Source organism: Clarias gariepinus, chromosome 20 (genome assembly GCF_024256425.1).
Source record: "Clarias gariepinus isolate MV-2021 ecotype Netherlands chromosome 20, CGAR_prim_01v2, whole genome shotgun sequence".
NCBI classification, from domain to species: Eukaryota; Metazoa; Chordata; class Actinopteri; order Siluriformes; family Clariidae; genus Clarias; species Clarias gariepinus.
The window spans coordinates 25,036,045-25,060,478 of NC_071119.1; the positions used below are offsets into that span (position 1 = coordinate 25,036,045).

The window sequence follows — 24,434 nt, forward strand, 5'->3', positions numbered from 1 at the left end:
ATGGTCAGGAACAATCCAGGAACTGGAAGCTGCTGGAACACCAGGGTCACTGTCCACAGTCAAGAAAGTTTTACCCCACCGCAGACCAAGAGGCTGCTGTCTAAAAAAAAAAACCTTGACTACATTCAACTCATGACATGGACAAGAAAAAAGCCTTGGACCAAAAGTATTTTTGGAAGATTAAAGGCCACCCCAATAGCACCATAGCGCTTGGTAAGCATGGTGGTGGTGGCAGAAGCAGGCTCTGGGGCTGTTTCAATGCCAGCGAAACTGGTGCATTGTACAAAGTGGGTAGAATCATAAAGAAGGAGGAAAAGCAGAACCTCCACTTATCAGCTGGAGGGTTATAAGTTGGATAGAATCGAGTATTCTAACATGACACTGACCACGAACATGAATAGGGCTAGCTAACTTTGAGCTTTTTGAGCTTCACATACGTACTTTAAAAGCTGGGTCTATTCCAGGAAACTAAAAGCTTTAATTAAGGCAAGATGGTTGGTCAAAACAAAAAATTAATAAATAAATAAATAACCAGAATTCTTCCAGAAGTTTATTAATGGCAGCCAAAAGCTTTTGCTTAGGGGAAAACTTTCTTAGGGATCTTCCACCAAATATTAGGTGTGCTTTATGAATGATTTCATTTCTGTGTTGCTTTCCGAAAACCGAAAAATAAATGAAGGCTTGTTTTTCAATATTTGGCAGGGAATAAGGATGGCGGGTGAATAGTTCAATGTAATAATTAATTGCAAGCCTAGTATTAGCATCCATAATGAAATCCCTATTATTGATAAGCGTATGTACTGCATGTTACCTCCTGACTGCAACTGTATTATTCGGATATTATTTACTTTTGAACGTTGATGTACGAATAGGGAAATGAGATGTCAATTGAAGCGCAAAAATATAGACTCGGAGATCAGATTGTCTTCCTTAGATGAAGAAATTATTGAAAATAAGAAGCAAAACACTGTCATGTGTGGAAAATTATTGAGATCTGTAGACAAGATGCTTGAAAACAGTCTTTTTTTATCAGCATGATGGATCCAGGGTCTCACTTTTCATTTCATTGCAGGTTGTTCACTTTAATCTGCTGGTTGAGTTTTCATATAAATGCAGCACTCAATCATTAAGAAATTCACAGGGACAAAAGAGAACATGACACGACTTTGTTATTCGAAAAAGGAACTCAAAGGCGAAGTTTTATCGACAAAGAATATAGTATATTGTATATACTCATTGACATGACCTTGACAAAGCATGCACAGTCATGTATAATGGTTCATCCCAAGTAGGCGTCAGTGGAAAGTGTTAACATTTATGGAAGAAATAAAGTCCTGACTGAAAGAAAATGTTGGATTGGTTATCAGGTTAATATCTGAGCCTCTTAGTATGAAGGTGCTAAGACAGATTAAAGTAAAGAAGGTTTTTGTAAATATATATCAAAAAAGGAAATATTTTTTATATACAGCGCATGGACGACTCCAAACGAGTCCGAGTCTGCTGACCGAAATCAGTTCTATGGCTTCCTGAAGAGAAAATATTGCCTTACTGATCAATAGTGATAAGGAGCCAGACAGCCAACCCAATTTATCTTGAGTGTTCCTCACCCAGTATACACTGCGAAACAGTATTGTACAAGTTCTTGCGAGAAACACAGACTCCGACGAAATGAGAGATCAAAGAGTTTCTCATGCTTGAAACGTAACACTGGGTCAACCTGTTGCCTGTCAGTGATTAGTTTAGCATTGGGTTGTGTGTGTTGCCATGCTTGTTACAGAAAATGAGCTAGGAATGATGCATCTCAGGCTAAACAAATGATTTACTAATACTCTATTAGTTGAAGTAAATCCAAAAACATGTCTCACAAGCCAGAGCATCACATAAAGATTCAATTTTTTGTCACATGTACCTTAGAGCACAGTGAAATGATTTTTTTCCCCCGTATATTTCAGTTAGCACCCAATGGAGAAGATACTGTAGGGTTAAGGGCCTTGCTCAAGGGCTCAACAGTGGCAACTTGGTGGCAACTTTCACACTGATGAACCCAGGGATCAAAAGGAACCTGATGAAGTTCTGATGCTCAATAAAGTAGTGGTGGACACAGGTCAGCATGGGCACCCTGACCAGTCTGCATTTACACAACCTCCTACGCAACAAGCTCAGTGTTCTGACTTTTATCAGTATTTTTTAGAAGTTTGTGGTACAGAATCTCTTCTGTGGGATCAAAACTACTCTTTGCTCTGCATGCATCTCCATGTGCTTTGGCCGATAGAGACCCTGCCACTGGTTCACTGCATTGGTAGGTGCTGTACTAACCCCTGGATTCCTTGAACACCTTACAAGACCTGCTCCGCCCCAGTCGTCTAACCATCATAATTCAGCCCAGATTCTTACAATTGCCCATTTTTCCTGCTTCCAACATATCAACTTTAAGAACTTCTCACTTGCTGCCTAGTATATTCCAGGTCTAAGTTTTAATGTTATATGAAATTCAGCACTCAGACACGTATGCCATCACCTCAATGCTGACCATCTTCAGGATAAATTTCAATGATGCTCCACATGTCATCTCCTTTCTGTTTGCACACCTCGATTCTGTTGGTTCTGCATCACCATGCCTTGTTCCGACAGTGTTTGGACAAAGCAGAGTTGAGGAGAAAGTTACGGCCATGCATTACAGAACAGGGCTTCAGGTTAATAATAGATCTGAATGAATGACCATGGATAGGGAGAGAAAGGTGATGTGTGTTCTCCTGACATGTGCCTGATTCTGTTCCTCCAGGGAAGCAATCTGAACATACACTTTATTGTTTCTGTCCTCACTGTGATGTGCCGAAGACAAGGTACACCTGAAGTCAGGTTTTTTTTTTCTGAACGTTGTTTTTTTTTTTTATAGGCAACAGGGTTCATTTATTTAATAAAATGATTATAATAATGCAGAAAAGAACAACTTTACTAAATGATCACAGATGATTTATTTTAAAAAGGGTGGTCAAGCAATTATTAATGAGAATTCTACTAAGAGGGCAACACAATGATGGTGGCAGAGCTAGGTATGATGAGTAATTATTAGCTTGATATTGAATAGAAATTTAATTATGAACTGCTTTCTTCATGTGCTTGAACTGTTTAATGTAAAATTATATTAGTCATAAAATCATAAAAAAAATAATCAAATGTTTACATAAAAATAGACATAGCGTTAGTGATGTAAAAGTGAATCGTAAAAAAGGACCATTTAATCAAAAGTGGATGTAGACAATTTTAACGAAGAAAAAAAAGGAGAAAGTTAATTGTGGCTAATGATTTTTAGTGGAATCTTAAAAGTGACCTAACTTTAAAAGAAAATCAAACAATTTCCAAGTAGAAGTAGAAGCTGGAAAGGCACCAGAATACCCAGTGCACCACAGCCCACAGCGCACTGGGTTTAGCAGGCAAATATTCCGAGTCTGCCAAATTGGCCTCCAAGCTTCCCAGATCCCAGTCCGATCAAACGCCCACAGGATGCGCCTGACAAACAGGTCATATCCATGGAGGCCCCATCCCACAACCCCCAGCACCCAAGGGGGTTTACTGCTAATGTTCTGGTGCCAGACATCACAGCAAACCCCTGAAGTCTTGCTGAGCCACACCCCAAGAGGCCAGAGCTGCCCTGGCCTGTTTGAACCCAAAAAAGTGGTTTTAATCTTAATGTCTTTACTGTTATGGCTGATCAGGGTTACAGTGGAATCAGAGAATCCCAGGAATGCTGGGCGTGAGGTTGGAGTGTCCACTCTATGAGATGCCAGGAATCCTTGCACATCAAGGGTATTTTAGAGTTTCTAGTCCACATAGCGCAATGTTATTGGGGTAGAAGGAAACTGAAGAACACAAAGAGACTTACACAGAGGTAAGGTAAAACAGCATCTGAAATCCAGGAGCAAACTGGAGATCCTGGATCTGTACCAACTGCACCAGAGTTAATAAATGTCATTAACCAGCTCAGGAAATTAAATAATGGCAGCCTGTGATTTTCTCACAGCGCTCTGTGCGGTAGTTTATGGACAGAAAAGCTGATGAGTTTTATAACATGTCCATGTGAAATGTCCTTGGATATTTGACTGAATGATCTGGAGTGGGTTTATTCAGCTTGACATACCTGTCAGTGATGATGGAGCAGATGCTGGATTATACTGTTGAGGTGTTGATTTTCAGACTAATTCATCCGTGCACTCACACGTCAGTCCTGGGTTTTGGAGATTGTTATTTCAGACATGACCGTGCCAACAAGGTGGCAAAATGTCATGGATATTAAAGTATTTTGAATGCGAATTGCTCATTCAAATGATCCATGAGATCCACCTGTTATGGATGGTGGATGAACTCTATTGTACCGCGGTGATTTGGCCAGGCATGCTGTGTTTGTTTTAAGGGAGAATCTTGATGTTAATAAGGTAAAAAATTGGCTTTTATCTGCACTTTCTATTCAGATATCTGAAATGCCAGCTTGATAAAGTCTGGACGTTGGATTTACAATAGCTGTCACAGACATAGATTATACATCATATAAAGTATTTCTTTTTTTCCTGTGTTGTCTTAGAACATCTAACGTGATGTGCTTACAGTATGTTATCGGCAGTCTGTCTTTTACCAGCAGGACCAAAGACAGTTCTCTTCTCTACCAAAGACAGAATCCTTTAAACTGAGAAGTGTGTAAGTGCTACAAAGTACACAGTATTGACGACTATAAAGAAAACCTGCTAATAGACAGAATATTTCTTTATTACATTATACCCCTGTTGGATGCTGTTTGTGTTTCCGTGATCATGCGCATTTGTGACGTAGGAAAAGCAGAACAAATGTTATTTCTTATTCACAAGTCTGTCTATTCGGAAACTTCCTCGAATCTTACGAACACGGAACCTGGAGAAGATTTATTTTTTCCGTACTTTGCGCTGGTGCTGATTTGTTCCACCCTTCACCCAGGTGATTAATGCTGCGCTGACGCTGGCGGCTCGTCCCCAGAGCAAGGTGGCTCAGGACAACATGGACGTCTTCAAAGACCAATGGGAGAAGCAGGTGCGCATTCTGACCGAGGCTGTGGACGACATCACCTCCGTCGATGACTTCCTGTCCGTCTCAGGTAAATGCGAATGTCTTTGGTGAAATGTATGTTTAGTGAAGAAATTAAGTGCCTTGTGTTTAATGTGAAAAACACATGACATGTTCACACCTCTAAGATGCGTCCTCCTGTTTTAAAATAATCAACAACAGTATGGTGTGATGAACCAGGGCCACGGTTACAATTACCGTTTATCAATTACATAAAAAAAAAAATTAAATGTCACAGGTTATTACAGTTTATTTCCTCTTAAATAATGTTTAAGACAATTTAAATAATAAAGCAATTATAATTAGCCTTATCATCAGTCCAATAAACAATATGGCTTCTGGTCTCACTTACATGAGAAATAAAAGACAAAATAAAAAAAAAGTAATAATAACTTGTCAGATTATTGAAAAATCGCAAAAAACAAATACATAAACAAATACATAATAATAATAATAATAATAAAATCCTGTACGTTTGACGTAGAGCCATGAACAAGGTATCAAATCATGCGGCTTATTCAGGAATAGGGTGCTACTGTATGACATTTCTAAGGGATGGCAATTTACCAGCGAAAAAATCCCATAGACTTAATATTGAGACTAACTTTGATGGATTCTAGCGCAAAGCAAGAATTTTGCAGAAATATAAAATTTGCCAAAATTTTATAGGTGAGACACACAGGAGGTTCCCAAATTTGCCCCATTGATTTATTATGGTGACGGTACATCTTAATACTAAATTCAATTCAAATGCATTAAAATAATGATGATTCGAACAGTTGTATTCCTTGCTGTGGTAACTTTCATAGGACATACAGTAGGTTTGAAACTGAAGTTAACTGTGGATCCTTTGAATAGAGACATTGGGGTGGGCGTCTTTCACTCAGGTATCCAATCAGACTCTAGGGATCATCGTTAGGCAGTGAAGCCACGCCCAAACATTATAAAATGTATATAATTCTATATATAAAAAGTTTTATATAATGTTTCATATAATATTTATATAAAGATAAAATAATAATTTTTAAAAGCCCAGAGGCCCAGGTTGGAATCTGCTGCCATTAGGATGCCTAAGAGTCTCATATGAGATTTTGCTGCATAGCTCATACACACTTGCACGTATACACGCGAAACCTGGTCCACATTAAAAGCTCATTGAGCTGAACAACCTTTTCTATCCTACGTTACAGTAGGATATCCCCTGTTTATGCATGTGCCCACTGTGCCCTCTGTCTTTCTAATGTGCCTGGGTGGCGATGGCGCAGGGTGCTTGGGCCCGCTCATCGCTGCTTGCAACTATATTATTATTATTATTATTATTATTATTATTGATAGTCATGTAAGTTATGTAAAATGTCCTGTCCTGAAGATGTCAGAAATGTTACAGGTACAGATTTATTTGTATAAAATACTTTTTATTATAATTATAATATTATCCTTATCACTTTAACATTTACAGTGAGTCAGGTTTAAAGTGCTGTCCAGTGTATTCTGGATTGTGTCATTGTTTGTTTATAAATTTAATTATAATTCAATGCAGTTTTATTTCAGTATTTTTGCAGTTTTTTTAAACATTTAAACAGCTCCAAATTAGCATTAACCCTGTTGATTAAAGGTTTTTTTTTCCCTTTTATTTCCCCCTATTTGCACATTAATTGTTTAAAACTGCGCACAACATTAATCAAAGAACTCTGGTCCATAATTAACAGCTTCGTCGTCTCTTCCTAATAAGCTCTATGCAAGAGCCTTTTTTTTTGTGTTGCTAATGTGTTTTGCTTAATAAATAAGATCAAACTTGTGTATGTTTTTGATATAAAGTGAAATTGGGTATCTGACAACCTGGATCCATGTTTGTTTGTTTTGTTCTCTGTAGTTGGTTTCCTCCATCTAATTCATCTCGCACACACACACACACACATATACCTTTATTTCTTTAGAGAACCACATCTTGGAGGATGTGAACAAGTGTGTGATAGCTCTCCAGGAGGGCGATGTGGACACCCTGGACAGGACAGCAGGGGCGATCCGAGGGCGCGCGGCTCGCGTGGTCCATATCATCAACGCCGAGATGGAGAACTACGAGCCGGGCGTGTACACCGAGCGGGTCCTGGAGTCCATCAAGCTGCTGTCTGAAACCGGTGAGGCGTCGCCCGCGTAGCAGTACGACACACTTTACTTTTACTAAGGGACAATTTATCATCTCTCCATGACATGTGTGGGCACGGACAACCTGACCGGATTTACACAGTGTAGTTTGTTTAGAGCTGGTGAAGGAGTAACTGGTGCTTTGTAAAAAGATGGAGCAGAGAAGATGCTCGCTGAATGACAATGAGTTGTCTGGAAAGCAAAGGTAAAGAAGAGAGAGAGAGAGAGAGAGAGAGAGAAGAGAAATGGTATAACATTGTACAGAAGAAGTGCTCACTCATACCTAAAGTTTTACTTATTATAATAAATATAAATCTGAAAGATTGCATACAGTATATATATATATATATATATATATATATATATATATATATATATATATATATATAAACGTGCTCTGTCTCTCCTTATAGTGAATGATTTTAATTTTTCCTGAGACTGCCACTGTCTGTAACTGGATCAGTTTAAAACCTGTTTTATCAGTTTATTATTATTATTATTATTATTATTATTATTATTATTATCTTTATCATCATCATTATTATTATTATTATTATTATTATTATTATTATCATTATTATTATCATTATTATTATTATTATCTTTATCATTATTATTATTATTATTATTATTATTATTATTATTATCATTATTATTATTATTATTATTATTATTATTATTATTATTATCATTATTATTATTATTATTATTATTATTATCTTTATCATTATTATTATTATTATTATTATTATTATTATTATCATTATTATTATTATTATCTTTATCATTATTATTATTATTATTATTATTATTATTATCATTATCATCTTTTTAAAATTAAATATAAAAATTGATTCTGCCAGAAATACCAGGAAAAAAAAAAAGATGTAGAAATGTTAGCGATGTCAGCACGGTGTTTGTGTGTGTGTGTGTGTGTGTGTGTGTGTGTATTCCGACATTGACAGTTCCTCATCCTCAACTACATCACTCCAGTTTATAATTGGGCTGTATATTTAATCCTCCCCTGGTGCTGTCAGTATTCATGTGCTAACACTCGATTCATTTGAAATCCTTCTCACTTTTCCTTTAAAGATAATTTACATGCAAATAAATTCGAAATCCTCAAAGGTCCTCGATGTGATGCGATGCACACCTGAAAAGTCGTAGATGTGCAAACACAAACCGATCCTGAGAACAGTCCTAGGATTAATTTCAACCAGTTCTGTGATTCTTAAACTGTTCTCAGAACTGTTTTCCTGCGGGTCTAGAATTCATCAACCCGAATGAGTCACATTGAGGAGGTGCAGATCCACTGGCCTCCCGTCAGCAGTGAGTGCTCGGATACAACAGCTCGGATACATCAGCGATGAAGACTGGGGTGTGCATTCGTTCACATAAATGACTGAAATTGGGAGAAACCAGTGTGTGTGTTTTAATTTCACAAAAACATTTACTTTTTAAGACTTTCACACACACACACACACACACACACACACACACACAAACAGTCAGTAGATCAGTTTTTGATTTAAAATTTGAAAATTTACTTTTTCACTTTCATCTTTCGCAAATATCACAACTTATTTTTAAGTTTGAGTTTATGTGCTGTAGGTGCGCCACCTACTGGACTGGAGTGTGAAAACATTGGCAGAACATACAGTACGACGTCACGCTTTTTTTCTATCAGCGACTCCACTTTAACCATTCATGCGAATTTGACCAACCCTTCATTCAATTATTATTATTATTCACGCAATATCTAGTTTATTTTCTAATGGATTTGATTTTTTTTTCCCTAAAGGGCGTCACTTTGGAAGACTCCCATCTATTGTATTAGTTTTAATAAAATTATTTAAAAAAAATGTAAGTTATATAGCTGTTGAGACAAATCAGGCGGTGAGCATTATTGCTATTCTATAATAATCGAATCCAACATTCAGATCAAATCGAAAGTCTAGCAAAATTCACGACTTTACATCGCACACAGTTATTAATTTCTTTTTCATGTTTCAATCAATGTCTCATTATTTTGTGGAAGCCTAATTTAAACATGGGTGACCAGGCAGTTACTAAGGATGACAGAGTCTGTAAGTGCAGTACACAGTACAGCATGTTGACGCTAATAGTCTCACATCCTTCACATCCATATCTCACCTATTTGGCTCCCTGTACTGTACCGTACTGTACTCTACATCTGCTGCTACAGATTATTTATTATAGGAATTTTTCAGTGGCCTTTTAGAAAACGTGGAACTGATTTAGATTGGTGTAGAACTCTACCTGTTGACATTTAGCAGATGCTCTTATCCAGAGCGAATTACATTTGATCTCATTATACATCTGAGCAGTCGAGGGTTAGGGGGTGTCGCTCAAGGGCAGATTGATGGTCATGGGGTTTGAACCTGGGACCTTCCAATCAGTAGTCCAACACCTTAACCCCAGAGCCACCCCTGTCCTACTGAAGTACCACTTTGGAGAACCTGTCCATTTGGAGAACCTGTCTGACATTTTAAATAGGTCTACTCAAATGGGCATGAACCATGGTAGCGTTAACAAATGATGTTCCACTCGAAAGCTTGGAGTTTAAAGGTTGTAGAGGTTAACTGTATCATGTATAGTGCTGTGAAAAAGTTAATTCTATCACTTCTTTCTTCTTCTCTTTCTTTTTATCCTTATTCATTCTAAATCCTTTCTGAATTCTTCCTTCCTTTCTTTCCAGTTTGTCTTCCTCCCTTCCTGTTTGTCTTCTTTTCTTCTTTCCTTTCTGTTTTCCTCCCTCCCTTCCTTCCTTCCTGCCTTAATTCCTGTTTGTCTTCATTTATTCCTTTTTGTTTGTCTTCTTTTCTTTCCTTCTTTTTTTCCTAAATTTCTGTTTTCCTTTTTTCTTCCTTTTTCTTCCTGTTTGTCTTAATTTATTCCTTTTTGTTTATATTCCTTCCTTCATTCCTTCCTTTCTTCCTTTCTCCCTTCCTGTCTGTGTTCCTTTCTTCTTCCTGCATCCCTTCCTTTTTTCCTCCTTCCTTTCTGTTTTCCTTTTTCTTCCTTCCTTTCTTCCTTCCGTTCTTCCTTCCTTCATCCCTCCCTATTTTCGTCTTCCATCCTTTATTCCTGTTTGTCTTCCTTCCCTCCCCCTTCCTTTCTGTTTCCTTTTTTCTTCCTACATCCCTTCCTATCTTCCTTCTTTTCTTTGTTTGTCTTCCATCCTGTTTTTCTTCCATCCTTTCTTCCTGTTTTGCTTCCTTCCTTTTCCCTTACTTTCTCTTTTCCTTTTCCTTCCTGCATCCCTTCCTTCTTCCTTTCCTTTTTACATCCCTATTTTTTTTTTTTTTTGCATAATTGTCACATTTAAATCATTTAGATGTCCGGGTTTAATTTCCAGCCAAGTTCGATTCCCGTCTCTGTGTGCATGGAGTTTGCATGTTCTCCCCGTGCTTCGGGGTTTCCTCTGGGTTCTCCGGTTTCCTCCCACACTCCAAAGACATGCAGATTAGACTTCTTGGTGTCCCCAAATTCCCTGTAGTGTGTAAATGAGTGTGTGTGTGTGTGTGTGTGTGTGTGTGTGTGCCCTGCAATGGATTTACACCTTGTCCTGGGTGTACCCCGCCTCCTGCCCTAAGTCTCCCGCGATAGGCTCCAGGCCCCATGTGACCCTGTATAAACGATAAAACAAAATAGATGATGAGTAGGTGAGTGAAAAATCTGTGAGATCATTATAGAAATTTCATTATTACACAAAGATGACCCGAGTAAATAAAAAAAAATGCAGTTTTTAAATGATGAGCTCATTTATTAATGGTAAAAAGCAGTCCATATATGACTGGGCTCATGTGAAAAAGTAATTGCCCCCTTGCTAAATAATGAATGAACTGTGATGAACCACATTCTCACATTATACTGTATTGGAGAATAATTGGTAGAAGAAAAAAAACTACTTTAAAAAAAAAAAAACTTTTTTTCCAAACAGCCAGAATATTAATGTTTTTATTTAACGTTTTTCCCTGCCTTGTATATGGACTGGACCCCCGCAACAAAGCTCAAGACCTTCAAAAGAAAAGGTTCTAAAAAGAAACGGACGGGCTTTGTGTAAGAGGAGTGAAAGGGAACGTTGCAGCCAGACAGGAAGTCAGTGCGAGCGCGAGAGACTTCAGGTTGCCACCTGTTGCTTCTTTTACCGCTCATTCATCTTTCATCAGTCTTTTCCACCAGCACCTTTCACACTTTATTGTCAGTTTGTGTAAGGCGGCAATTTCTCCTCTGATGGACACCACGTTGAGCGCGAACGCGTCCCCGTCACAGCGAACATGGAGATTTCACTCCTGCTGTGGATCCAGTGCTTTGAAATTACACTCCATCACAGCCTCTCGCTGATGAGAGGAAACAGCTTTTATCTCAGCTGCTGTGTTGTAGGAAAAAAAAAGGGGGAAAAAAAAGGAATAAAAAAGCCCCAGCTGCCATGTGATGTAGGGTTCGTGTCTCACGCAACTTCGTTATTGTTTGAAATCAACTGCTGCGAGGCGGTAAAAAAAGAGCAGCGTTGCCGTGTCACTGACAGCGCTCGTCTGCTTTATTCCCTTTTACTGTAAAACTAAACGTGAGAGAATCACACACTCTAACCGATCGCTGCGTCGACTCCACACCTGCTACACTCTCATCTGTCTGTTTATTTAGCTCCAGCGTTTTCTATCACTGAATTTGTTGCTTTCATATTTATGTACAAACTTCAATCCTTCCTCATTGACTTATATGTTTATTTACCTGCTGCTTCCTGATTTATTCAGTAACTGAGCCACCTGTGTGCCCATTTAACTTCCTTATACACAGCACACATTATCACACAGTATAGAGTAATATTCACAGCCAAACAATGTGGAAAATAATTTATCTGCCGATTTATCCGTTTCGCTATTTATTTCTTTATTTATCGGCTTTCTTATCGATTTAAATATTCTCCTCCTACATCCTTCCTTTGTTGCTCTCTCTCCTCTTTCCATTCTTTCTGTTTCCTTCCTTTCATCATACCTACTTTCTTCACTTTATTTATTTACTTTCTTTTTCCATCACTTCTTTCTTCTTCTCTTTCTTTCAATGCTTATTCATTCTAAATCCCTTCTGAATTCGTCCTTCCTTCCTTTTCTTTTTGTCTTCTTTTCTTCTTTCCCTTCTGTTTTTTCCCTCCCTTCCTCCCTACTTTCTTAATTCCTGTTTGTCTTCATTCATTCCTTTTTGTTTGTCTTCTTTTCTTTCCTTCTTTTTCCCTGAATTTCTTACCTTCCTTTCTTCCTTCCCGTTTGTCTTAATTTATTCCTTTTTGTTTATATTCATTCCTTCCTTCCTTTCTTTCTTTCTCCCTTCCTGTGTTTTCCTTTCTTCTTCCTGCATTCCTTCCTCCCTTTTTACTTCCTTCCATCCTGTTTGTCTGCCTTCCTTCTCTCCTTCCTTTCTATTTTCCTTTTTCCTTCCTAAATCCCTTCCTTCTTCCTGTTTGTCTTCTTCTTTTTCCTTCTTCCTTTCTGTTTTCCTTTTCCTTTCTTCCTACCTTCCTTTCTTCCTTCCTTTGTTTGTCTTCCATCCTTTTATCCTGTTTGTCTTCCATCCTTTCTTCTTGTTTGTCTTTGTTTCTTTTCCCTTTCTTTCTGTTTTCCTTTTTACTTCCTGCATCCCTTCCTTCTTCCTTTCCTTTTTACATCCCTTCCTTCTTCCTTTCCTTCCTTCCTTCCTTCCTTCCTTCCTTTATGTTTGTCTTCCATCCTTTATTCCTGTTTGTCTTCCTTCCTTCCTTATTTCATTTCTTTCTTCCTATTCGTCTTCCTTTCTTCCTTCCTGTTTGTCTTCCTTCCTTCCCTTCTTCCTAGTGGGTCCCTATGATTGGTTAGTGATGCTGTGATTGGCGGGGGCAATGATGGGGTAAAACGGGAGCCAATAATGATCAGTATCAATCTTACTGCGGCTTAAAACACGTGCACAAAGTCTGTAAAGGTCTCTTGTTCTGATTGGTGTAGAGGACGAAGTTTATAGCTGGACCTCACACACTGAAGCTCTACTGCTCGGGGAGACCGGCACACTTTGTGTCACTGAGCAGCAGAAAAGTATGAGGAACGATATCCGAACTTATTACAACCTAATGAGCAGCTGAGATGAAGCCTGAGCTGCCATTTCACTGCAGGCTGTAGAACAAAAACATCAACTGCTTGACTTCCTCTCAACACGGAGGGGAAAAACACCTGGTCTCGGTGCTGCTACAGCTTGATGTTTAGTGTTTTCCTGGAACAGCACATCCTAAAGTGTTCTATTGCTTTTATACTGAACAAGATGTCATTTATCTTTTTAATCTGTTTACAAATTGTAGCTTTTCGCTGTTGTTGTTACAAGGCACTGAAAGTGGAGACTCCTTCCATGTGTGTTACATAAAGATCTTCTAATATTCAAGGAAAATTCATCATATCAGTCATTTTAATTGTGTGAATGCAGTAGAAGGAAGAAAGAAAGAAAGGAGATGGAAATTAAAAAGAAAAAAGGAAGGAAGGAGACAGAAATAAAAGGAAGAAATGAAATATAAATTAAAGGGAAGGAAAGGGAGAGAGAGAGAGAGAGAGAGAGCCCAATCTACCCGCTGTGGATGTGAGTACTGAAAGCTCTATTAGGAATGTAAAAGCTCTGCTTTTCCTCTCCTGGTTAAAGCCATTAGCTGGACTGGGGTTTATCCTCTCATCATGAGCTGTCTGCATTCACACTGAGCTCGTCCTCCACACTACAGCCTGCAGTCCTGCTTCCTTTCTTCTGTGTCTCATCAAAGTGCATGCTTTTAAACATCTCCCGTGGAAATCTGACTGCTGCTCCGTATCAGGTTCGGGACCGTTCCAGCCCAGCGCAGGGCCCTCCTCCCGCGTCTCACAGCACACCACCTCATTCATTACCAGCTTCCAGGCAACCGCAGTTCTTTCAGCTTTGCAGACATTTCCTGAAGCATGTTTTACACTCCTTCAGATATGGAATGAAAACTTTAAAAAAGAAGGAGAAGCTTTTGGGAGATTTGGAATCTGAACCTCTCTCTCTCTCTCTCTCTCTCTCTGTAGTGATGCCCCGCTTTGCCGAGCAGGTCGAGGTGGCCATTGAAGCTCTGAGCACAAGCCCACCCCAACCTTTCGAGGAGAACGAGTTCATCGACGCCTCACGTCTGGTCTACGATGGTGTGCGTGACATCAGGAAAGCCGTCCTCATGATACGGGTGAGCACGGACCGGGATTTTATGTGTTTCTAACTCACCATAATTATGTACAGTATAGACATACGGTATATTTATATGATTGTTTTTTTTAAGCCTGGGCTCATGAATTCTCAATGTACTGTATGGTTACATTTCATATTATAATGACTGTACAGTAGCAATCTAACAACATCTCATGACTCATTATACTGTAACAATATTTTTTTTTTTTAAGAAATGATTGCAATAATAATGCACCATACTGTAATGCATTGGATACTACTGTATGTACAGTACAGGTATAATGCCTTATGGTCTCTGGAATAAGCTTATATAATTTTTTTTTAACTTATCAACCTCTGTAACACTTTATAAAGTATTATAATGTACAGGCTCTGGTTAACTACCTGTACTACATGATATTATAACATTTCCTTTGGTTTCATCAGCCAAGTTTAAGTGCTGTCTACATAATGCATTATAAATACTGTGTGTTTAGGATATATAATACACCATGCATGATGCTCTCTGTTCTCTGGAATACGCCAGAATAACGTAATGAATTCATAACATTTAGGTTCACAACTTCTTAATGTGACACATTTTTATTCTGTAATTGTTCATAAGGAATATCATAATGCACTATGAAGTATCACAGAGCCTTTTTGGGCTTTCCGATTTTATTTTATGATCTGATTATGTCTGATTATGCATTAAAATGCATGTCTGTGATCAACTTATGTATTTATTATAATATAACATATGCTTATGCTGTAACCCAGGTTTTGTAAAGCATTATCATCCCATAATGGATAATAGGACAGGTTAGGACAATTATTATAATGCATTAGAAATACATAGGAACTGTTAAAGACGGATAATAAAAATAAAAAAAAAACAAGTTTAAACATTGTGCTTACAAAGTTAAATAAATCTAAAAAAGAAAATATTTTAATATTCCAATGCAGATGGTGATCAGAAGGAATTATTTTATTTTTTAAAAAGACAGTTATTTATAGTGATCTTTAAAAAAAAAAAAAGAAGAAAGAAAAGTAAAAAGTAAGAAAGAAACAGACAAATTTTACTCCCAAACAAAAGAAAATAAATTATTTATTTATTTACTTTTTTTTTCAGTAACATCTGGCGTACTGTAATAATACAATAACGACACCGCGGCGCCTCCATTTATCCGGCGTACATCTGGTCCTTTAGCACTTAATGACTTCTACATATGGTTTTATACCCTGATATATTCAATAAGATTGTTCTATCATTCTGTTAGCTATAGAAATATTGGCTTTGATAAATACTCCTACATATAATTACAGCAAAGTGTACACAAAATCGATTATCGTGTATATTCAGCCTGTATGATAAATTAATATTATTACCATTATTATCAGTAATAGTGGTAGAAAAAAAAAGAAAAGAAAGGAGGAAGTTGTTTGTAGAGTAATTCATTAGGCAGGCTGTGTGTGTGCGCGTGTGAAGGGAATGAATTCACACTAGGCTATTTCAAATTTGCTTTAAAATGTGGCAAAAAATGTTTTATTTGTTCCCAGCCACGTAGCTGACGCGATGATCTGTAATGCTGATGACGATGTCATAACACGTCAATTCTTTCTTGTGTGCTTTCATCAATACTCTTTACAATGTTCCTGTTCACCAAAAAAAATGATTAATGCATTATGAATGCATCATGCAGTGGATTTTTCTTTCCATGGTTACAAGTATAGCTCATAGTAATGTAAATGCAACACTCTATAATGCATTACAATATAATGTTATAATTTATTATATTGCCCGACATGACATGACATGAATACATATGCCTAGTGTATTATAGCGTGTAGGTGGCACTGTGGCCCTCGTGCCTCCAGGGTTGAGGGTTTAAATCCTGCCTTCAGGGTTGTGTCCATGGAGTTTGCATGTTCTCCTGTGTGTGATGGGTTTCCTCCAGGTACTCCGGTTTCCTCCTACAGTCCAAAGACATTCAGATTAGGTTAAGTGGGGCCAGGGGTAGCTCAGTGGTTAAGGCATTGGACTACGGTTTGGAAGATCACAGGTTCAAACCCCACAACCACCAAGTTGCCACTGTTGGGCCCTTGAACCACTGTTGCAAAAGATATTGTGGTCATCCATCTCTTCATCCATCCATCATGTATTCTGGTCATCCTGTGTAGCACCTGGAGCCTGTCTGAGGAATCTTACAGAATGAGGCAGGGTACACCCTGGATAGGGCCCCAACCCATTAAAGGACACAACACACACACACTCCCACATTTAATCACACACCACCAGCAATTTGGAAATGTCTTTGGACAGTAAAGGAAACATTAAGCACAGGGACAACATGCAAACACTATGCACACAGAACAGACGCGATATTTGAACCCTCAACACTGGCAGTGCCAAGCAATACTACTGTAATAGACTAATTGTTTAACCTGCCATGCGGTTCGATTTCCAGCCAGTGCACAAACCCCATCCACAGCCGGTCCCAAGCCCGGATAAAATGGAAAGGTTGTGTCAGGAAGGGCATCCGGCATAAAACCTGTGCCAAGCTTGTACTGTATGTGAGGACCGGATGGTCCGCTGTGGCGACCCCTTTCCAGGAGGAGCCGAAAGGCCAACGACGAGATATATTTTATAGGTCATAGATGCTAGGGTAATTATATTATATAAGAGCTACATTATTGAGTCCGACAAATGCACCAAAGGAACCATGACATGCCATGAGAATGCTGTCAGGAAGTACGGCGAAGTTGAGCTGTGGATTGGCAGCGAGCAGGAGAAGCTGAAGATAATTAAGCAGCGGAGGTCTGCTTTCTGCAGAGTGAAGACACACTCGGCTCGTTTGTCATGCCTGACTGGCTGGGAGCTGTGTTGCCACTGCTACCCGCTAAACCCATTAGCGTAGCTGTTTGGTCGCCAGACTGCTTTGTCTTTCTTTTAGCTCTCGCATTTTGTTGGTCTTTGTTCCTGATGAAGAAAAAGATGAAGAAGTGGAAGACAGCGTGGCAGCTGATGAGTGGCTGCAGTCACACGTTAGTGTGGGTTCTGTAGGGTAGCAAACAAATATCCATCAGAGTCCATCAATGTCCAATAATGTAGTTTGTTTTTCCCAAAAGTTTTTAATGTTTTGAATGGTGAATATACCGTAGTTCCAGTCAAAAGTTTGTATACCCTCTCATCACCAATGAATCAGGGAAGATCTTCAAAGGTCTTGGTCTTCCTTTCCTGGCACGGTCCTCATGAGAGCGAGCTCCGTTCATTAAACAATTCAATTAGAAGGTGTGCGCACACTTCCACTGGACTGGTACTGGGTGTGTCAGCATGTACGGTGAATGTAAAGCGGAGCAAAACAAATATCCGCTAATTCATTTGTTCATTTATTGAATTGGAATCTGAGCTTGAGCTTCTCATAAGAGGTTAAGAAATATCCAGTGCTCAAATGATTTGAAGCATGGAACTAAGTAAATAAACCACTAAAAACTAAACCAAGTAATATTTGGTGCACAGAAAAGGCGAAAAAATGATTTCTACATACTGGAACCTGCGGGGATTCCTAATCATTTAAGCGTATGATAGATAGAACAAGAACGAAAGGACTTTAATATCGATTCGGCAGCACCACTGTTTCATCCAGTTTATCCCTGTAGTTTGTCTTTTACTGGACAGCATCTAGGCTTTAAGCCTGGTTTATCTAGAGTCTGGATGGTGCTGAAACTACATCTTCAGAATTATAGGAGAAAAGCATTTCATTTACTGTATAATGTGATATTAGGAGTGATATAATATTTCTGGTTACAGTGCACACACTTACACAGAGCAAGGAAGAGTTTAAAAAAAAAAATACAATGATGTAAGTGGCATGAAACCGGAGCGGTGTGAATTATTGATGCCGAGCTGTCTGCTGGAATAGCTGACATGTCTTTAGGAATGCTCACAGCTTCTTTTTGTTCAGAGAAGGGCACGGGGCGTTCACACTGCTCGTACTGTCAGTATACACACCGGGGATAGAAGAGGACATGCAAGACACGGTGGAATATACAGTATGTCACAAATTGGACACTGGTCACGGAGATCAGTTATGAATGTTTAGTAGCTAGCTAGTTTTTATATGATATAAAATGCTTATATACTCAATATAATTTTAACTGAAATTCAACCCCTGTACAGTTGTCATGTCAAGCAGTGTTGGTCGTAGTAGTAGTAGTAGTAGTACTCCTAAAGTTTTGCTTGGCATGTGTATAAACTACAAAAACTTGGCAAAAAGACCGGACCTCGATATAGCCGTGGGGCTCAAAAGCACTCTCCCTTGACATTTTTCTTACATGCAAGCATCTGTTTTTAGCACCATGTACCATATTTGATAGGCTTTTATTTTTAGCAAATTCCAAAATCATATCCATTATCTTAGCCTAGAGCTTTTTTTTTTTTTTACATTTATGTTGAATTTAGAAAAAACTTCTAAAGTAGAAGTAGATTCGATTTATTTATATTCACTTTCAGTCAGCATGATATAAGTATATCTTACATCATGCCAGTGTAAATATGTAGTGATTTATACGGGCTCGTTGAAAGACTATATTTTTGGTGCTTGGGCCCCGAAATCGCTTGTCGCAGCTACATTTTTGCTTGTGTTCGGGTATGGGTTTTGTTATAAAGTTATATCTCTTATCTCTTATAGACCCCTGAAGAGCTGGAGGATGACTCTGACTTTGAGCAAGAAGACTATGACACCCGGAGTCGTACCAGCGTCCAGACCGAAGACGACCAGCTCATTGCTGGCCAGAGCGCAAGGGTGAGTTCACTTTCACTGGTCTTCAACTTAATGTTTAAGCATTGTCCCAATGGAAATTTACAGGAATTTAGATTTCTTCTGGAAACCTTGTGAGGAACCAGGGGTAGCTTAGTGGTTAAGGCACTGAACTACGGTTCGGAAGATCCCAGGTTCAAACCCCACAACCACCAAGTTGCCACTGTTGGGCCCTTGAGCAAGGCCCTTAACCCTCAACTGCTCAGATGTGTAATGAGATAAAAATGTAAGTCGCTCTGGATAAGAGCGTCTGCCAAATGCCCAAATGTAAATGTAAACCAGGCTCAAAAAGGGAACAGTTAGAAAAAATCTTATGATGAGCACGAGGCAGTCTTTATGATTACAGCACCAGTGCAAATTTACAGTCTTCCAGGGAGATGTTTAGGCCATCCACAGTAGCAGTATGGTGTTTTGGACCTTGACCCAGGTTGTCCATTATGGACCCATATTCTTTCTGGTTGACAGACTGTGGCTTTGTTACCTGGTGCAGCCTCAAAACAATGATGACCGCAGGGGATCTCGTGTTTCTGTCATGCAGCTGGAAAAGGGTGGAGTTAGCTCATGATCTGCATGGATCCCTACTTTTTCCCCCTTTAAATCTCAATTATTTGCTATGATTGTGTATGGAGCATGTATTATCTCGAACCGAGGTTCAAGAAAGAGTTTCTGTAGATCAAACTTAGGAGTCGAAGTATACTCTACTGGATATGATCAGTGTTTAAAAAAACATATTAAACTTTAACTAAATATATAACTAACATGATCTGGACTGACTTAATAGTTTGAGGCAGAAAAAGAAAATAAATGTGTGCATGTACACATTGCTGCACCGATTATATTTTTCTTTCACAGTCACAATAAAACCTATAATCGAATTTCTTACCACCTGACTTGCCTGGTCACAACCGACGCTCTCGCAATCTCCGCCGTGATTGTATAACACCCCTGACAGGTCAGCTTTAAAATTAGACGGCAAACCCCCGGACAATTTCCTTCAAATCAAATCATATTTAAAGGTGCTCGGAGGCTGGGTGAAGAGCACGCACATCCCTAATCCGAGGGCAGAACCGCGAGCTGTTGACGCGAGTGCGAGTGTGCGTCGGCGTGGTTTTGTATGAGGACGGATTTGCCGGCATGCTAAGCTCCGAGACCCTGCTCTTGTTATCGTCGGGCTGGAAGAGGGATTTGGGTTAAATGAATTCTGAAGTAGGACGAGGAAGAAAAGCGCTCGCTCGTCACAGCATATCTTCCAGACACCACAGCCATCTCTGCGAGGCTTCTGCTTCTAAACACCATTCAACTTTTAAAGCGATGTTTTGTAGATGGTGGAGTTGTTGTCAGGCTTTTTGGCGGGGTGGAAGAATAGAGGTCTGTCAATCAATAAGGGATTCATGAAGACCTGATATGAGATGCTTCTTTTAGGATATGTACAGTAGATGTTATATAAAAAAAATATCTTGTCATGACAGATTTTAAACCAGAATGAGTGGTGTAGACGTACGAATAAAATACTGGGTAGAAGGGAATGTTACTTATCGCTCTGGTTTGTTGGGGACCTGGAGTTTAAACCTTAAGTTTCATATCATCGCCAATTACTGGCAAGACAAATGGAACATGTTATCCATTAAAAGTCACATTTAAAGTTGTGTTGTAAACCGTCCATGAAAGAGAAAAAAGTTAGAGCTTTACCTTAAACTGCTTGCACTGGAGACTCCTTCCATACATGGTAACTCAAAGTCTCTTAAGCTTAAGAAATAATATATATATATATATATATACATTTAAAGCACCCGTCTTCCCTGAAAGTGATCCGTTACTATAGAAACTGTAACATATTGTAATAAGCGTTTTAATATTAACCAGTGATTCAGAACTGTATACAGTATAATATCAAATCCCTTTCATATTCATCCCTAATCCTAGCAGTTATTTTCTTCACTTATGTTTATAACGTCTTGAACTTCTATACGTTTTTGCCTTTCTCTCTCTCTCCCTCTCTTTTTCTCTTTCACACACACATATACACACACTGCCCTCTTTTGCCTCTTTCACCTTTTAGACATAGCATGGAACAAATGCATAATTCATTGACCGGTGTAAGTGAGGTAATTATACATTTATCTTACAAACACTATTGTCCCGTTGACCTTGCTGAAAAAAAAAGGGAGAGAGAGAGGAGAGAAAAAAAAAGATTAATGCCGCTTTAGACCTCCTAAAAATTGCTATGGAGGGAGAATTTAATATCCTAACAGAGGGCCAAAAAATTGGATTGCCTCTTTATGAGTCTGGGATGTCATTGGGGGTTCGAGAAGGTCCTCCCGTGTGATTAATTGTCAAGTTAAAAAACTTTATTTAACATCATTTTAAACAGAGTGAAACAATGTCACTCATTTTCCTCTAGTCCTTTCTTTTAAAATTCACAATGAATCCTCCCTTCGTTTTCACTCCCGTGTTTTCTTTTTTCTGTCTCAGGCCATCATGGCTCAGCTCCCTCAGGAAGAAAAGGCGAAGATCGCTGAGCAGGTGGAAAGCTTTCGGCAGGAGAAGAGCAAGCTGGATGCTGAGGTGGCCAAGTGGGACGACAACGGCAATGATATCATCGTGCTGGCCAAACAGATGTGCATGATCATGATGGAGATGACAGATTTCACCAGGTACACACACGTACACACAAACACATAAGGAAATCTATTAAATTACACTACAGTCTGTTGATTTCTGGATTCTGCTTGGTCTAATGATTGTAACAGCTGGTTATGGTTTCCATAGTAGCAACTTATTCCCAGAAACTCAGAAACAGCAGATCTGCTTTTTTTTTTTTTTACAGTAATCGATTAATTTGTTGTTAAATAAAAGGAATAAAGGTTCGATTCCTGCTTCTGGTCTGTGTCTATGGAGTTTCTATGTTCTCTTCCCGTGCTTGGTGGGCTTCCTCGGGTACTCCTTAGGCTAATTGGCGTTCCAACACACAAATGTAGTGTGTGAATGTGTGTGTGAGTGTGTGTATGTGTGTGCCCTGCAATGGAATGGAACCCCATCCAGGGTGTACCCCACCTCTTGCCCTAAGTGTCCTGGGGTAGGCTTCACGACCATGTATACAGGACAAAGTGCTATAGGCGACAAGTTAGTGAGAGTAAAAGGAATAAAACTTTGCGAGATGCCATTGTTGGAAAATAGTGTAGTAACTAGAGATGAGGGATTTCGTGTATTTATTTCGGTATGATTCATTTGTGGGGCATTCATGTCTCGTCACTCTAAAATTTTATTTTATTTATATTATTATTATGCAGTATGTTTGCATTTGAGGTGGAGTTCCTCTATAATCCTACAGGTGGCACTCTAAACTATTCCCAGAATAGCACAACTACTTGGTACAAGCAAATATTCGCTAACTTTCTGAACACATTTTATTAATTGGATATGTACTGTATAGAATCATAAAACGTATAGATTTGCAATACAAATAGGATCGACTCCTAGATATCGTGATAATATGGTATCAGGTGGCCACTGGTGTTTTATCACACCAGCTTGTCAATGATAACAGATAGCGCATCATTCTCAGCTTATTGAGGAACACATATTCATTTTATAGTCAGGATTGCAGATCTCAGCAGGTTACCAGTATTGTGAACCCCCCCCCTCCATCTGTGTTTTTTTTTTCCCCAGCGTGTCACTGAGGCATTCTCTAGCTTTTATCCCAGTGCTCAGGAAACTTGATGCGTGTTGTGCTGATTCAGTGGTAATGCAGTAATTTGTTTGTGTGCTCGCAGGGGAAAAGGCCCACTGAAGAACTCATCTGATGTGATCAATGCTGCCAAGAAGATCGCAGAAGCTGGATCCAGAATGGACAAACTGGCCCGAGCTGTGGCTGACCAGGTGGGAGACAATAAGCATTAGCTTTTCAATCTACAGTACCAGTGAGAAACGATAGTCGCTGTCCAGCATTGATTTTCTCCCCCATTGTTTAATTAGACATTTCCTTTTACCTGCTAATATGAGCTGCAGTAAAAGGATGGATGCTATTAAGGTTATTTAAACCCTTAAATAGCAGCAACGGCAACGTGATTTAATGTTAATCAATTCTGTGATTAATTTAAATGTATTTCTGGCAAAAATATGAAAACGTTAAATGAAAACACTGCAATAGGGTTACAGTATAAGCATACTAAGAACCTAAAGAATAGAAGGATACAGTTATAATACAGTTGCAACTAATGACCTCGCACCTGCAGAGTCAAGGGTTTGAGTCCCGCCTTGGGTCGGTGTGCTTGGAGTCTGCATGTTCTTCCTGTGGTTGATGGGTTTCCTCCCACAGTGGAAAAAAGGCCGATTGGTATTTCCAAATTGGCTGTAGTGTGTGTGTGTGAGTCAGTGCGTGCTTGGGCCCTGTGATGGATTGCCACCCCATCTAGGATGTATCCTACCTTGAGCCCAGAGTCCCCTGGAATTGGCTATGTCACTGTGTGGTTCATCCAGCTGAAATAGTTTGTTTGATCCACGTAAAGACTACTGTCTGCCAGGGACCAACCAGAAACCTACACCAATAATATTCCTGCCTGTTTAAGTGACATCCTTGTGTGACACTGACCAATTCATTAAAGGTTACACACTTTGTGTAGGATGTATAATATGCTGCAACAGTTAGGTGGGATGGTATTTGCATTAGTCAGGCTGATTGCTCATTTATAGCTGAAATTGTGTGACATTATACTGTATGTGTAACCAATCAGCAACAAGCAGTGCTGTTAGACCCACTTTCAACCAGAATTACTGTTGGTACTGATTATCAACAGGAAACAAATGCATCCATCTGAAATCTTTTGTAGGTAACTGATGGCAAAGCAAAGGTCAGGGTAGCAGGTACATTTACGCATTTGGCAGACGTTCTTATCCAGAGCGACTTACATTCTTTATCTCATTACACATCTGAGCAGTTGAGGGTTAAGGGCCTTGCTCAAGGGCCCAACAGTGGCAACTTGGTGGTTGTGGCCTTATCCACTGAGCTACCCGGTCAGGGTAAAGCAAGAGTTAAAAGAGAAAAGGATCTTTCGAGTTTCAGAGAGGTCCTGATCTCTGTCTGTGATCGCTGCCTGATTTGGACCTTATCATAAGATAGGCGGTAAAAAAATTGTGAAGGGGAACAGGATCAAACACAGCGCCTGGTATTAA

General features: G+C 39.1%; 1 protein-coding gene across 1 annotated transcript in view; it reads left to right on the forward strand.

Annotated features, from left to right (window-relative positions):
* The window catches only part of ctnna2 (catenin (cadherin-associated protein), alpha 2), a 359,773-nt gene that overhangs the window by 330,154 nt on the left and 5,185 nt on the right, over nucleotides 1–24,434 (forward strand). Inside the window, exons 11-16 of the mRNA XM_053479933.1 lie at nucleotides 4,966–5,122; nucleotides 7,029–7,229; nucleotides 14,310–14,461; nucleotides 19,134–19,247; nucleotides 21,735–21,916; nucleotides 23,036–23,141. Of these exons, the coding sequence (XP_053335908.1) occupies nucleotides 4,966–5,122; nucleotides 7,029–7,229; nucleotides 14,310–14,461; nucleotides 19,134–19,247; nucleotides 21,735–21,916; nucleotides 23,036–23,141 (912 nt within the window). The remainder of the gene's footprint in view (nucleotides 1–4,965; nucleotides 5,123–7,028; nucleotides 7,230–14,309; nucleotides 14,462–19,133; nucleotides 19,248–21,734; nucleotides 21,917–23,035; nucleotides 23,142–24,434) is intronic.